Source organism: Alligator mississippiensis, chromosome 4, assembly GCF_030867095.1.
Source record: "Alligator mississippiensis isolate rAllMis1 chromosome 4, rAllMis1, whole genome shotgun sequence".
In the NCBI taxonomy this organism is placed as follows: domain Eukaryota; kingdom Metazoa; phylum Chordata; order Crocodylia; family Alligatoridae; genus Alligator; species Alligator mississippiensis.
In genome coordinates this window covers 146835819-146851045 of record NC_081827.1, presented here as the reverse complement: position 1 = coordinate 146851045, position 15227 = coordinate 146835819, and the positions used below count along the sequence as shown (strand labels likewise).

Here is a 15227-nt window from a genome sequence, read left to right as displayed (position 1 = left end):
ATTCCCACCTCATTGCAGTGGGTCTTTTTTATAGCTGTGGCATTGTTGTGTGCATTGGACATTGGACTGGCCAGTCAATCATTCAAGAAAAAAAAAAAGATCCCTCTTTTACAGCTTTATCAATCCACTGCTACTCCCCTTCCCCCCTCCCCCCCCCCCCCCCAATATACAGTATGAGGAACAAACAGGTAAAGAGGGCCCTCTAGAAGATACATGGAAAAGAGAATTTCTCTCATTGAACATTATTCCTCCTCACTACTATGTTTCTCAATTCCCCTTTATCCTTGTGCTTCGATCTCTTCAGGCATTGAAGTCTGAATTTTAAATGCCAAAAATGTATTATATTTTTCTAACTGCATGTTATAATTTTGTTTATTCTTTGCACGTCATGATGAGTATACCTACAAGAGGGTGGTTAATGGAGATGAGATGATGATGATTGTTTCTATGACTATGACATTGATTAAATTGTCCTTCATCCCAGCAGGTAATGTTGCCGACAAAGTGTTGCCAACATTTGAATAGGTAGTAGTACCCAAACAAGCTGTTTCATAGAGGTAGGTCAGATAACTCTATACTGCACCTGCTAATCTCCCAGATCTGAACGTTTGATGTACTGAGCCTAGGCCCAGCTGGAAAGGCTCCTGCACCATGATCAAGGTGGAAATGACCAGAGACTGGGATGAGCTATCCTTAAGGGCTACAGCAAGATTATCTCATCTGCTCAGAGCCTTATAAGCTCAGAGCAGATAAGAAATTTGTGTGAGCAACAGATCACCTTTATGTGCCCCATATCTACTTGGAATGCCTTGCCTAGCTCCAGAGGTGAGAGGCATCCTGGGATTGGGCACATACGAAATACTTCTGTGTTGACACAGTGGGTAGAGTACATGCCTGGCATAGGCCTCCTTCATGGCATCTGTGGATGGGCACAGAGCACGGACTCCAGGGCGAAAGGCCAACAGGGGCTAAGGCCTGGAGGTTTGTCTGCTCTTGTATGGTTCTTTTCTCATAGTCAACAAGCAGGGACAGGCCTGCAATCACCCTGTCTTTCCCAACACCCCTGGCCCAATCAGCCTCCCTCCCGCCCAGTTCCAGGAGAGCAGTATTCTTGTGTAACCCAGATGGTCCTCAGACAAGGTTCCCCCTCTCCAACTGAAGGGATTTAGCAAGTGCTAGTTCACTGTGGGAGGGGTAGGTGCTTCCCTCCTATCCCCCCACAGAGTAGAGCTGAGACCAGTTGAAATTTAACCATATACAGGTTTAATAGGAAAAGAACTAGGTTAAGATATGACAAAGAGGTGGAGATGGAAATGGGTGCAGGAGAACAAGAGGGGATTCAGTAAAGGTAAGGTACACATATTCATCTAGCAGATGCAAATCAACAACTAGCTTGAGGCACAGGGTTTCACAAGATATAAGGTGCAGGTTCACAAAATGTGAGGCACAGGCACCCTAGAGGGGGATGGGAAGAGGTGAAGGAACCCTTCTATCCAGTGTGGATTCCCTCTCCCCAGCAATTCACCCCTCTGGTGCCTTAGCTAGGGATCAAATCCAGGTCTCCCCCATTGCAGATAATAACTCTACCCCTGAGCTCTCAATGCCTGGGTGGCTACTTGCAGCTCTAGGCTCTAACCCTTCTGGGATCCTCCACATGCTGTCTGCATGCTGAGTGGCCCAGCGTCATGCTGCTGGGGGTCAGATGCCTGAGCCACTGCCTGCCACTGGGGCTTAGATCCTCCCCGCATGCTGCCCCTGTGTGCTGTGTTTGATCCAAGCAGGGTATCCCCCGCACACACTGGTGCTACCGAACCAAGCCCCACCAGCAGCTCAGACCCTCTGCTGGCTTCAGGGCTCCTCTGGGGCAATCACTCCAACCCTGCTGGTCATCTCTCACCAGCTATTCAGGGCTCCTATTCTTCATCCCTCAGCGATCTCTCCCCCCGGGGCCAGGTGCATTGCCCCTTTTATCCCCCTCCAGGTGGCTGGTGGGACCAATCAGGTGACATGAGATGTGAGTCTAGTCTCAGGTCCAGTTTCCCTACCTGGCCCCTGGGTGAGGGGGGGCAAGCCTTCTCCTTTTTGGTGGGGAAAAGGAAATCTGCCCCCACCAATCATTTTTTAACTTTTTATTTTTTAACTTCTGGGCCAAGCCACCACCAGCTAGCCCATCATGCTTGAAAATCCCAATCCTATGACTGGGCCATATCATAATGGTCACTGACTGCTCTTCTGGAGACTCCTCCTAAAGAGTCTGGGGGAGGTAACCCTAATATCTGCAGAGGACACCGACCCTGAGGTAACTTGCCCAACTCCCCATCAATATACCACTCCCCCATTTCCTCTTATTCCTAATGACCTACTTCAGCTACCAGCTAAGAGCTCCTGAGAGCTCAGGACAATCTCTTCTACCATTAGGACTGGGGAGAGTAAGACCTGTGGGTTCTTGCTAAACTGTCAGCCCCTCACCCCCATGAAGAGTTTCAGCCTTGCAGACTGTCCTTGTCCCATGACACTTGTGTCAACTCTGCACTCCAGAGAGAGTTCCAGTCCCTGTCTGGGAACTGCCAGGTCTGGGTTGGCTCATCCTCCCTGTTGTCAGGTACTCTGATCAGAAAGGTCGGTCCATGCCAAGTCCTGTCACGGACTCTGAGCAGACATGCCAACCTGGGCCAAGTACCTCAGCAGTCACACCTGCAGCAAGCCCCAGCTAATGAACTCTGGCCCAGGTTAGGAGCAGAAAGCATCCTGGTAGCACCACCTATCCATTTAGCACCAGCTGGGGCCCAGGTCTGCAGGCCAGTCAACAGTTCTGCTGTGGCAAGCCCACTGGGTCATACACTCTGGTTTTCCTGGCTCCTGACACCAATTTGGCTCTGCTCTTGGACTTTGCCTTATGAATTAGCCCTCAGATTGGTACTCAGCATCTGATCCCTGTATCCTGGTTGCCATCCTGCATACCTGCTCTGCTGAGGGACAGCACAAAACCTTTTCCGCTTGCAATTCACACCTCATTGCTGTGGGTCTCTTCTATAGCTGTTGCATTCTTGTGTGCACTGCACACTGGACTGGCCAGTCAACCATTCAAGGAAAAAAATATCCCTCTTTTACAGCTTTATCAATCCACTGCTACCCTTCTCCCCCCAAATATACATTAAGAGGAGCAAGCAGGTAAAGGGGGCCCTCTAGAGGATACATGGAATGGAGAATTTCTCTCATTGAACATTATTCCCCCTCGCCACTATGTTTCTCAATTCCCCTTTATCCTTATGCTTTGGTCTCTTCAGACATTGAAGTTTGAATTTTAAATGCCATAAAATGTATTATATTTTTCTAATTGCATATTATAATTTTGATTATTTTTTGCACACCATGATGAGTATTCCTACAGGAGGGTGGTTAATGGAGATGAGATGATGATTATGATTATTTCTATGACTGACATTGATTAAATTTCCTTCATCCCAGCAGGTAATGTTACCAATAAACCATTGCCAGCATTTGGATAGGTAGTAGTACCCAAACAAGCTGTTTCATAGAGGTAGGTCAGGTAACTCTATACTGCACTCTGCAAATCTCCCAAATCTGTAAGGTTGCTGTAATGAGCCTAGGCCCAGCTGGAAAGGTTTCTGCCCCATGCCCCAGCTGGAAGTGACCAGAGACTGGGATGAACCATCCCCAAGGGCTGCAGGAAGAGGGTCCCATCTGCTCAGACCCTTATAAGCTCAGAGCAAATAAGAAATTTGTGTGAGCAACAGACCACCTTGCTGTGCCCCTTATCTACTTGGAACCTCTTGCCTAGCTCCTGCATGAACCCATTTCCTATCTCCTAGTCTCCTACTTCCCTCTGCACTCTTGCCTAGCTCCTGTCTGCATCTCTGCCTAAGCCCCTAGGATCTGAAATCTTTGCTTGTGATGTCTGGCCACTGGATCCTGACTTGTGCTCTCACAGTACATGTGATCCACCAGGACCACCCACAGCCCAATCCATTACAGTAAGTAAGACTACATTAGGGTCACGTCACCTACCAGTGAAATGCAGCTCTTTAATTTTGTGACTCAGTACAAACGTGGTGGGCTTGGCGTTCTGCCCAGGACCGGGCTCGGAGAAACTCAGTTCTGATTGGTGGAATATATGTTGGGGAAGAGTGGCCCCACCCACACAAGGGAGGTGGCGGGGGAAGAGTGAAGAGCTCCTGGACTTGATTGAACACTGCGCTTGGCAGGTCTGGAAGACTTTGGGGAAGAGCTTCTGAAGAGAATAAAAAGAGCTGCATGCCCAGCACGCAGCAGACATGGCGAGGGACTCAAAAAGAGTGGGGTTTAGAAGAGCCAGGGAGAGCTACCTGGCAGGTGAGCCAGCACCTGGAAGAGCCCCTAAAGCCACTGCCTGGGGACCCCACAGTGGGAGTATCCACGGTGCACAGAAGCGGTGCACAGAGCTTCGACTCTGGGAGCTGCAGGAGGCTCCTTGGGTCCATCCACGATACACGAGAGCAGTGCACAGAGCCTCAGTCCTGAGGGTCACAGCAGGCAATTTGGGCCTGTAACCCCAGCAGGGGCAGGGTAGCTGGAGCCAGTAGCTGGCTCACCTTTGCTAAAAAAGCCCAGGAGCCCTGAGCGAGGGGGCCTGGGAGAGAGAGAAAGCCCCGGCACAAGGCCAGAATCAGCTGAGCTTGGGTAGTGTGGCTTGGCTGGATGACAGAGCCCTCGGTGCCCAGAGCAGGGCACAGGGCCATGGGTGAGACCCCAGCATGAGGCCAGGGAGGCGAAAAATGTGGAGTGGCTCAGCCTGGTTGCCTAGAGCGCAGTACCAGGCTAATGCGGAGAGCCAGAGGCATAGAAAACAGGGCCCCCAAGGAATCGGCGACCCCAGAGATGTGCCTCAGCCAATCCAGAGAGGGAGCATGAGTGATGTGGGAAAGCGGGTCCCCACAGGGGAGGGAAAGCTTCTCGGGCAGGAGAGGAGCTTGGCCCTCCAAGCTCTCCTGTTTGAGGGTGGGGAAGGGGGCTGAGCCAGGGTCCCTATACAGGAGTGAACTCCCAGGCCTCTTATGGAATTGTGAAATGTGTTTCCTACCTGGGTTGATAGATGCCTTACCTACTGATGCTAATAGCTGTATGATGTGTTACACATGCCTCATAAATGGTTGTTAATTGATGCTGACTTCAATATGTTAATTGTTGTTATTACTAACATATGTTCATTATTGGGATTTATATAAAGGTTATTTGTCTGTATTTGCAGCTTACATGTTTACCTGTGTATTGTGTAATGCCTTACTTGGATGTGTGTCCCCTGATGTGCAGTCCCCTTTAGAGGGCCCCCTCCAACCTTTGTGTGGGCTCTGTCCCACTCATCCACTGCCATACTCTGTGGTTACTCCTGGTTACCCACTCCTGAGTTCACTTACCTGTGCTCACCTTCATCCAGGGTCCACCTCTGCATTGGCAACAGGAGGTGACTAGAAGATTTACCCATTGGGTTTATAGGGTCCCTCCACTTTTGTTGGGTGAGATACTCCATAGAAGAGGGTCCCCCATATTTCATGATGGTTGTCATTTGTTTTACCTATTGTAAATATTCTATCACAGGTGTATTTATGTATATATATATAAATGAATAATACATTTTAAATAGTTAAGTAACATTGGCCTGGCCTGGCTCTATGAAGGATAGAGGGAGCTGAGGCTAAGTAGCAGCTTTCCTCTCACAGCACCCTAGCCTGCCTATATATCCCATCTGGTTGAGGATGGGCACACCCTTGGGTGTACCCACGTTACACAAGTGTTAGAGGATAAGTGGGGCATCTGATGGACAACCACAATGTTCCTTGTATCTGTCTGGATCGGGAACCTGGGTGAACTTTAGTTCATGCCTTTGCGGAGATGGGCCAGTGAACTGCTAATCTGCTGTCTATGTTTGGAAACCCCAAAGGTTGGTTGCAAGGTATAGTGGGATCAGGCTAGAGTCTGGCTTAGGGCTGCTTATTGCTCCTCAATTCATAAAGGATGTTCCATGAATAAGGAGCAGCAAGCACTGTGGAAAATAAAAGACTGTACATGGGAAAAGTGGTTAGTTCCCAGTCCCATAACTGGGAATATCAGTAGGCTATACATTTCCTGGTCCACAGTGCCTTGATGTTTCTCAGACTCACTGGGAGCATCTACATGAGATGCTTTACATGAGATTAGAGCAAATTACTGCACAGTGAGTGTCAGCATCTACATGTGCAGATGCTTAATGGTCACATCTACATGAGACACTGTGGTGCTGTAGCAACAAGCTACTGTGCCCTACGTTGCTATGGTGCCATGGTGTCACCAGGCATGAACTGTGACACCAACGCTACTGTGCAGTAGTAATGAGCTACTGTGCAGTAGCTTGTTGCTACTGTGCAGTAGCATCTGAAAAAAACCCATGTAGCAATGGGACTGCACATTAACACCAGTTACTGTGCAGTCATTTAGTACTCAGTTAAGCAAGTACTAAATCACTGTGCAGTAACAACTGCACAGTCAGCTGCTCATGTAGGCGTAATTTGCTTTAATCATGAGTAAAGTTGCTGCTTGTATATACAGGTAGCAAATCTATTCATGATTAGAGCAAATTAAACCTACATGAGCAGCCAACTATGCAGTGTAAATTGCTGTTTTATTTGCTACCTGTATATACAAGTAGCATATTTAATTATGGTTTCTTACTGCTCTGTATGGCATATGTAGATGGCCAACTGGAAACAAAATTGCTCCTAGTCAGCCAGGCAGCAGGGTGTGGGAGATTGCTTCCTGCCCCCTGGAGCTGCCTGCTGTCAGGGCACTAGAGCCTGGTCAGGGAAAATGTCTCTGTGCTCCTGCAGCCGGGAGCTCACAGCCCCTGCTCCACAACCATGGAGCAGGGGCTGGGGAAATTGTTCCTAGCTGCATAACTGCGATTTATGACCAGGTTACAAAACATGATTTTATGACCAGGTTACAAAACACCTGGACGCAGGAGTAGGGGTTGACATCATTTACTTAGACTTCAGGAAGGCCTTCGATACAGTATCCCACCCCATACTGGTGAACAAGTTAAGAGGCTGTGACTTGGATGACTACACAGTCCGGTGGGTGGCGAATTGGCTAGAGGGTCATACCCAGGGAGTTGTAGTGGATGGGTCGATATCGACCTGGATGGGTGTGGGCAGTGGGGTCCCGCAGGGCTCGGTCCTTGGACCGATACTCTTCAATATCTTCATCAGCGACTTGGACGAGGGAGTGAAGTGTACTCTGTCCAAGTTTGCGGATGACACAAAACTGTGGGGAGAAGTGGACACACCAGAGGGCAAGGAACAACTACAAGCAGACCTGGACAGGTTGGACAAATGGGCAGAAAACAACAGAATGCAATTCAACAAGGAGAAATGCAAAGTGCTGCACCTAGGGAGGAAAAATGTCCAACACACCTACTGCCTAGGAAATGACCTGCTTGGTGGCACGGAAACAGAAAGGGATCTTGGAGTCCTAGTGGACTCCAAGATGAACATGAGTCTTCAGTGTGACGAAGTCATCAGAAAAGCTAATGGCACTTTATCATGCGTCAGCAGATGCATGATGAACAGAACCAAGGAGGTGATACTTCCCCTCTATCGGGCTCTGGTCACACTGCAGTTGGAATACTGCATGCAATTTTGGGCGCCGCACTTCAAGAGGGATGTGGATAACCTGGAGAGGGTCCAGAGAAGGGCCACTTGTATGGTTAAGGGCTTGCAGGCCAAGCCCTATGAGGAGAGACTAGGGCACCTGGACCTCTTCAGCCTCCGCAAGAGAAGGTTGAGAGACAACCTTGTGGCTGCCTATAAGTTCATCACGGGGGCACAGAAGGGAATTGGTAAGGTTTTATTCACCAAGGCGCCCCTGGGGGTTACAAGAAATAATGGCCACAAGCTAGCAGAGAGTAGATTTAGACTGGACATTAGGAAGAACTTCTTCACAGTTAGAGTGGCCAAGGTCTGGAACGGGCTCCTAAGGGAGGTGGTACTGTCCCCTACCCTGGCGGTCTTCAAGAGGAGGTTAGATAGGCATCTTGCTGGGGTCATCTAAACCCAGCACTCTTTCCTGCCCATGCAGGGGGTCGGACTCGATGATCTATTGAGGTCCCTTCTGACCCTAACATCTATGAATCTATGAATCTATGGATTTCCACAATTGCGATCACACCTCCACAGTTGCGATCACAGAGCAGGGGCTAGGAGCAGGCTGAAGAGCCTATTCCCTGCCCAGCTTCACAATTGCAGAGCTAGGCAAGGAACAGGCTCCCCATCCCCTATCCCACAACTGTACCCCAATCAGGCAATCAAACTGCAGGGCTTGGAAAAAGCTGCCGGGGAGGGGCAGGTCCTAGCCCCCTGCCCCAATCTGCCAGTGGGGCACCTAGCAGTGACCTAGGTGGCTGCCCCACTGGTGGATTGGGGCAGGGAGCTGGGACCTGCCCCTCCCCTGAAGCTTTTTTCAAAACCCCTGCCCCCAGTTGGGGAGCTGGGGCCAGGAGCTCTCTGCTGCTGCGGCAGGGGGACACTGTCCACACCCGGGCTCTGGTGGCAGAGCCCATCCCAGCAGCAATCAGCTCCCCCAGGGAGCAATCTCCCAGCCCCGGCCAGGGAGACAGCTGTCTCCTGCATCCCTGCCAGCCCCTGGGCTAGCACCCAAGGGAAGACTAGAGCTCCCCCTGGCTGCTGCAGGGGCATGGTGCAGGGCCAGGGGGGCAGGAGCAGATTGCTGGTAGGAGCAGCAGATCTGCTCCCTCATTCTTGCATGTGTAGACATCTGCCCGAAGTAATTTACTCTACATAAACCCATCCTGCAGCATTTGCACATGTTGACATGCCCACTGTGAGGTTTACACCCCCTGTCTTGTCCTTTGTGCCAGAAAGATTGTGTCCCTACTGTGTATTTTCAAGATGACACAATAGAGGTAGTGAGGAAACAGGATTCAATTAGAGACTACTCCATCAAAATAAAAAATCATTGGGTTCAGGAGGGAAAATAAACAAAACAAAACAACATCAACATCAACATCTTCGGTCAGGAAGGTTTGCCTGTGATAAATTTTGGTGAAAACCACTGTCATGCAGTGAGAAGCCCTCTAGCTGATCAAGCCATTCACCAGAGACATGAGATATACATGCTGAGGATGCAGCTTTGGATCAAGGAGTGGAACTTTTGTCTCTCATATATCATGAGAATTAGCAGCCAGGCAAACTCTCTTCAGGCTCTCACATGCTTCAAAACACCATTTTTCCAGAATCCCTGGAACCTGTACTTTGCAATCCTCAGAGATGAAACAGTAAGGAAGGGCGGTTCTTGCATTGCCAGCTCATGACAAGCTCTCCTTGTATAATTAAATGTCATATTTTTGTGACATATTGGGCTGGGCAGGGCAAGAACCACTGTCCAATTTAATCTTTCCCTGCAAAGGAAGAACATGATCTCCAAATTGATCTTGTAACTTTGTATAGTGTTTCCAGCCTGGGTTATTTTCAGGGGATATAGGCCTCCCTGCAGAGTTGTGATTAAAGCAGAGGGCCCTAAAGCTTGCTTTTGAGTGGCTGCAAAAAGACCCTCTGAAGACTTTACAACTAGCCTCAATAGCAACGTAAAAGAAACAATGAACATGCCCAGCAAAATAAGTAGTGAGATCAAATTAAACAGAGCATAAGGCATGGCGGGAAAAGACAAAAGGCCTTGACACAAATGCCCCAAATGTAGTTTATTACAGTGTTACCTTAAGCATATCAGGAGTAGGAATTGATAGAACCAGATATTGAAGATTTAGCTATAACAGGTGTATATCTGTTAACTTGTTATAAAGAAAAAGCAGATTGGTCCATAAAATAAGGTGAACATGAAATATAATAGTGGCAATCAACATTCCAAAAGACTGAAGAAACAAGAGAAAAAAAACTTCCTTTCCAAAAATGCCAGTTTGCACAAGAACATGGGTCCAAACTTCTCGACACCTTCCGGGACCATGAGATAAATGATTCAGTCTGCTTCCTGAGGTCTCAGTAAAACAAAGGAATTTAAATAAAACAATCAGTAAATGTTTGCTAGTGTTAACCATGCAGAATTATGGAGCACGGGGTGAAGGGAAAACCAGGCAACTCAGCGAATCCCAAAGGGCCCACTGCTGGTCTGTCTATTTCTCCCTTAGTGGTATGGGTGAGAATCTGTACCACACTGTTGTGGGTGGTCAGGTGGACACTAGGGTATGTGTAGATTCTTGTGCTTTGGGGTGTAAGAAATGAAATGCCTGGGTGCTGACTTGTATCTTGCCTCTTTTAATCAGTAGTCAACCAACTAGTATACTTGTAGACCAGGTAGCAGTAAAGGAGAGAAGTAGAGAAGTTTTTTTATGAAAACCATAATATTTTCTACTACAAAATGATGTTAAAAGGTTAACTTTTGACAAACTCCCTGGAGTTAAGTCACTGTTGCTCCATGAGAAGACTCCTTGTAAGACCCTTAGGAATTAGAATATTATGCTAAATACTTACTCATCTCCCTTTGTTGCTCTCCCTTCAGAGACATTATGGAAAACCCTTTGTTTTGAATGCAGGTAATGCTTTAGTTGTTTCACAGACCCTACATGGCTTTTCATTTTATCTCTTGTCTGATGGCAGCCAGAGTGTGTTATTACTTAAGAGATGGCTTATGTTTTTCAGCTGACATGATTTCCCTGATCTGTCCAGGTCAGATCCCTCAGTGATGCATTTCAGGATGCTGCAGGTAAAGAAACCCATCTTTCAAGCTATCTATAATGTATTCTTATGGTGACTCAGCAGTAATCATCCAGTTACCCTGTATAATGTTCAGTTACCGGGGCCATTTGAACTTAAAAAAAAAAAGTGAATCTCTGCAGTACTCAACTTCCCAAAAGTAAACAGAAAGCAGTCAGGTCCTCCAGACAAAAATAAAGAAGGAACTTCTAAAACCTGCAAGGTCCACTGTTAAAACATAACAGAGAATCTTGGCAAAACTGGTATCCTTTCAGAAAGGACTATGTAAGTGATGAGCAAGTCTAATATTTAAGCAGATAGAACGAATCTTACTACATCAGAAGCAGGAAATCTCTGTAACAGGTCACTTGCTAGACAATCCATCAGGCCACTTTCTGAACAATACATCAGGCAATCCATCAGGCATTGGTTGATGCACAATCATTTCTGTTGTCTATTAAACCTGAGAGAACATTGTAGCTAGCAGCATCTTTTACTGAACAGGTCTATTCATCTAAAGATGGGTCAAAATGAGGTGGGAAGCAGCCTCCTCCAGTACATTTCTAAAGTGACATGCAAATGCACACCTCAGAGCTTACAGAGAGCCTTATTAACCACTCTGTCAATAAAACCCTTTGGCAGGCATCAGTCAAATTTTAACTAACAGGACTTTCCTGTGGGGTGGTTATTGCACAGTTTTTTTATTAGCCAGCTTCCAGAACTGACCTGTCAGATAGCTCAGGGACAGGACACTGGAATAGATGGAATACTGTTTTGTCCCTTGTAGATGCTCCTGTCATTCCAGTGTATTAGAACTGGAACAAGCTTAAACTTGCTTACAGTCTTTCACTTTGGAGCTGTGTGTATCCACAACTCCCAAATGGTATTCAATCAGAAGTGCTAATTGATAGGTGAAATTTATAACCCCAGAGCTTCAGCTGGTTCATACTATCATAGATCTATTGGATAGGTGCAAATAGGATCCAGCTAGGGTGTGTCAAGCTAAGTTTCACTTCACAGGTGATTTCTTTGATAATCTTCATAGACATGTGATAAAGGACACCTATATGAGTGCAAGTGTGTTTCATGCTTTTCGGGTGATTCATGCAAAAGGTACAATAAGTGTAAAAATATTAATTACTAGAACCTGCAAGATGCTGACTATTTTCTACCAAATGTCAAGTTCCCCTGACACCAAAAGTGCATTTCTTAATTCAATATTAAAATAGATCAGAACTCCACATAGCTGTATCTCAGTTTTCCTGGATGTGATATATTGTGCACAGCTCTACTGTGATCCAGCAGTAAGGCTTGGCTGAAAAAGATGCCTGCAAGGCCCACAGGTTGTTAAGGTCTTTATTGATAGATTTAGAGATATTGAACAGAGGTTTATTTGGCACTATGCGCTGTTATAATCAAAGACTTCTTCAGGTGCGCATCGACAGACAATTCAACCTGCACAGGAAAACTTCTATCTGGCATTTCCTACTTTGTAAGAGGTTGACTTTGCCACCTCCTTATGAAATTTTATTGCATTTAGCCCCCTCGTAACGCTATTGATAATATAAATGCAGCCCACATCGTCAGTCACACAGGAGTAAGTAATGTGGCTAAGCTCATTTTGTGTTGGAGAGAGGATGCTCCTCAGAGTTCATTTTTTAGTTCACAGTGATCACATGAATTTAACACAACCTTGAAACTGCTCTTGATGATTTATTTGCTCAGTCAAAAATTAAAGTAAATTTCCTGGATAACAGAATTAAAAAAATATTATTTTAATAATCACCAGGCAAAGAGATGTTCTCATGGACCTTTTTTTTAGCCACATACTTGAAAGATTGCACAAACCCTATTATTTGGTTTCACATACATTAATACATGCTATTGCAGCATACTTACTATTCCAGTTATGATCTACTTCCCATTGTAGGCAATGAGTTAAAAATGGGACTTGTGAGGAAAAGACAGTCAGTCTTTCTTTTTTTAAAGGTAACTCGCACCTTGTTATTTGGCTATTTTTCATGCATTTAATTTTCCTTCTTCCAGATTCTAGTGATGTTGGTTTGTGCCCAGAACATTCCTGCTCAAAATGGAAAATCAAACGTTTGTCATTGAATTTATCATCCTTGGGTTTTCCACTGGGGAAAACATGCAATTTTTCATGTTTGGGATCTTTTCTGTTATCTACACAGTTTCACTGGTTGGAAATACGCTTGTATTTGTGGTAATCTGTCACAACTCCCAGCTTCATACCCCCATGTATTTCTTCCTCTGCCATCTCTCCATACTAGACATCTGCTATGCCTCCAGTAATGTCCCCCACATTTTGGGGAACCTCCTTCTCCAGAGGAAAACCATCTCATTTGTTGGTTGTGGGACTCAAATATACCTCTACATGGCCTTAGCCCTAACTGAGTGTGTGTTGCTGGCAGTGATGTCTTACGACCGCTATGTGGCAATATGCCACCCCTTGCGATACAATGTCATCATGAACTGGAGAGTGTGTACCACCATGGTGGCGTGTTCATGGACCTGTGGGTTCCTGTTTGGTGCAATACAAGTGGGTCTGACCCTGCGGTTGCCTTTCTGTGGCCTTAATGAAGTAGACCACTTTTTCTGTGAACTCCTGGCTGTGTTAAAGCTAGCCTGTGCTGATATCACTATCAACCAGACTGTGATATTTACTGCCTGCGTGTTAATCCTGCTGTTCCCCTTCTTATTAGTTATTGTTTCCTATCTGCACATCCTGGCCACCATCCTGCACATCCACTCTGCTGCAGGACGGCGCAAAACTTTCTCTACTTGCAGCTCCCACCTGACCGTGGTGGGGCTTTACTATGGAACGGCCATCATCATGTACATGGGACCCATGACCAGCCACTCAGCTTTTCGAGAGAAAATCCTCTTCCTCTTTTACAGCTTTATCAACCCCATGCTGAACCCCCTTATATACAGCCTGAGGAACGAACAGGTGAAAGGAGCCCTGGTGAAAATTCTCAGGAGGGAGAGATCCTTTCCTTCCACATAAGTCTCTCTTGTATTCTTACATTTTACGGTTGCCTTTTATACGCTTATTTTGACCTTATTGTCCATTTACATTTGAATTTTAAGTAATAACATATTCATTATATTATTCCAATGACCTTTTGTCCTGTTAATAGTTACTTTTGTAAATGAAATGAGTTTAACTTTTCCAATTCCAAGTTATAATCTTAATTTTAGTTATTACAATTTTTATTCCTATTATTAAATCATTCCCCCTCTTCACATGGTTAATGGTCTTTTGCAGAACTTTTGCAGGCTCAGCTAGATAGCTTTTGGTACCCAAGCATATGCATTAAAAACATGCCCCAGAAGTAGAACAAAGCACCAAGCATTTGAAAAATTAGCTAGCAAAACAGTCCAAGAAGAGAGGGAGGCCTAGGAGACTTTGTCTTGCTGCTTTAGTTGCATTGTCAATGAAAAAAGCTGCTATAAGTTTGTGACCATTTGTCCCAATGTATATATTTTGGTAAATAAATAACATACGTTGGTTTTGTTTGACTAATTTCTCTCCAATGGGAAGCTCTCCTGTAAAGCCCTGACATTTGTAAGTGCATGACAATCAACAAGCTAACTGACTGTAGGTGCTAGAAGATGCACACAACCACAGGGAGGTCTCTTGAAACATGTTTGTAGGTTGGGTGCAAACATAAGGTCACAGCTTTGCTGAAGGAACAACACTGTATGTGCAGAATGCCTACTAGGCCTAAGGTCAGGGAGGACCGGGTTAGAGAGCTTCTGGAGGGGCTGGATGTGTTCAAATTAGCAGGTCCAGATGCTCTCCACCCCAGGGTGTTGAGGGAATTGGCAGGGGTTATTGCAGGGCCCCTGGCATAGCTTTACGAGCACTCGTGGTGCTCTGGCAAGGTGCCAGATGACTAGAAGAAAGCCAACGTGGTCCCCATCTTCAAAAAAGGGAAGAGGGAGGACCTGGGCAACTATAGGCCCATTAGTCTTACTTCAATCCTGGGGAAACTCTTTGAGAAGATAATCAAAGATCACATCTGTGATGGGCCAGCAGCAGGGATGACGCTCAAGGGTAACCAGCACAGTTTCATTAGGGGCAGGTCATGTCAGACCAACCTGATTGCCTTCTACGTTCATGTCACAAAAGCATTGGATGCAGGCGTTGCAGTGGATGTAGTCTTTCTGGATTTCAGCAAGGCCTTTGACACTGTCTCCCACCCCATTCTCATCAAAAAACTAGGTGACTGTGGCATTGATGCCTACACAGTCAGATGGATTGCAAATTGGCTGAAGGGTTGTACTCAGAGGGTAGTGGTGGACGGGTCTTTTTTGACCTGGAGGGAAGTGGGCAGTGGAGTCCCCCAGGGCTCAGTCCTTGGGCCCTCACTGTTCAATTTCTTTATTAGTGACTTGGACGATGGGGTAAAAAGCAGCCTGTTTAAATTTGCTGATGATACCAAG

At 46.3% G+C, this 15227-nt stretch overlaps 1 protein-coding gene across 1 annotated transcript; it reads left to right on the top strand.

Annotated features, from left to right (window-relative positions):
• The first annotated feature begins 12846 nt into the window (after positions 1 to 12846).
• LOC132250062 (olfactory receptor 2A5-like) lies at positions 12847 to 13785 on the top strand. The gene has a single exon (XM_059726213.1). It carries the CDS (start codon positions 12847 to 12849, stop codon positions 13783 to 13785), a length of 939 nt encoding a protein of 312 aa, XP_059582196.1.
• Positions 13786 to 15227: the final 1442 nt, after the last annotated feature.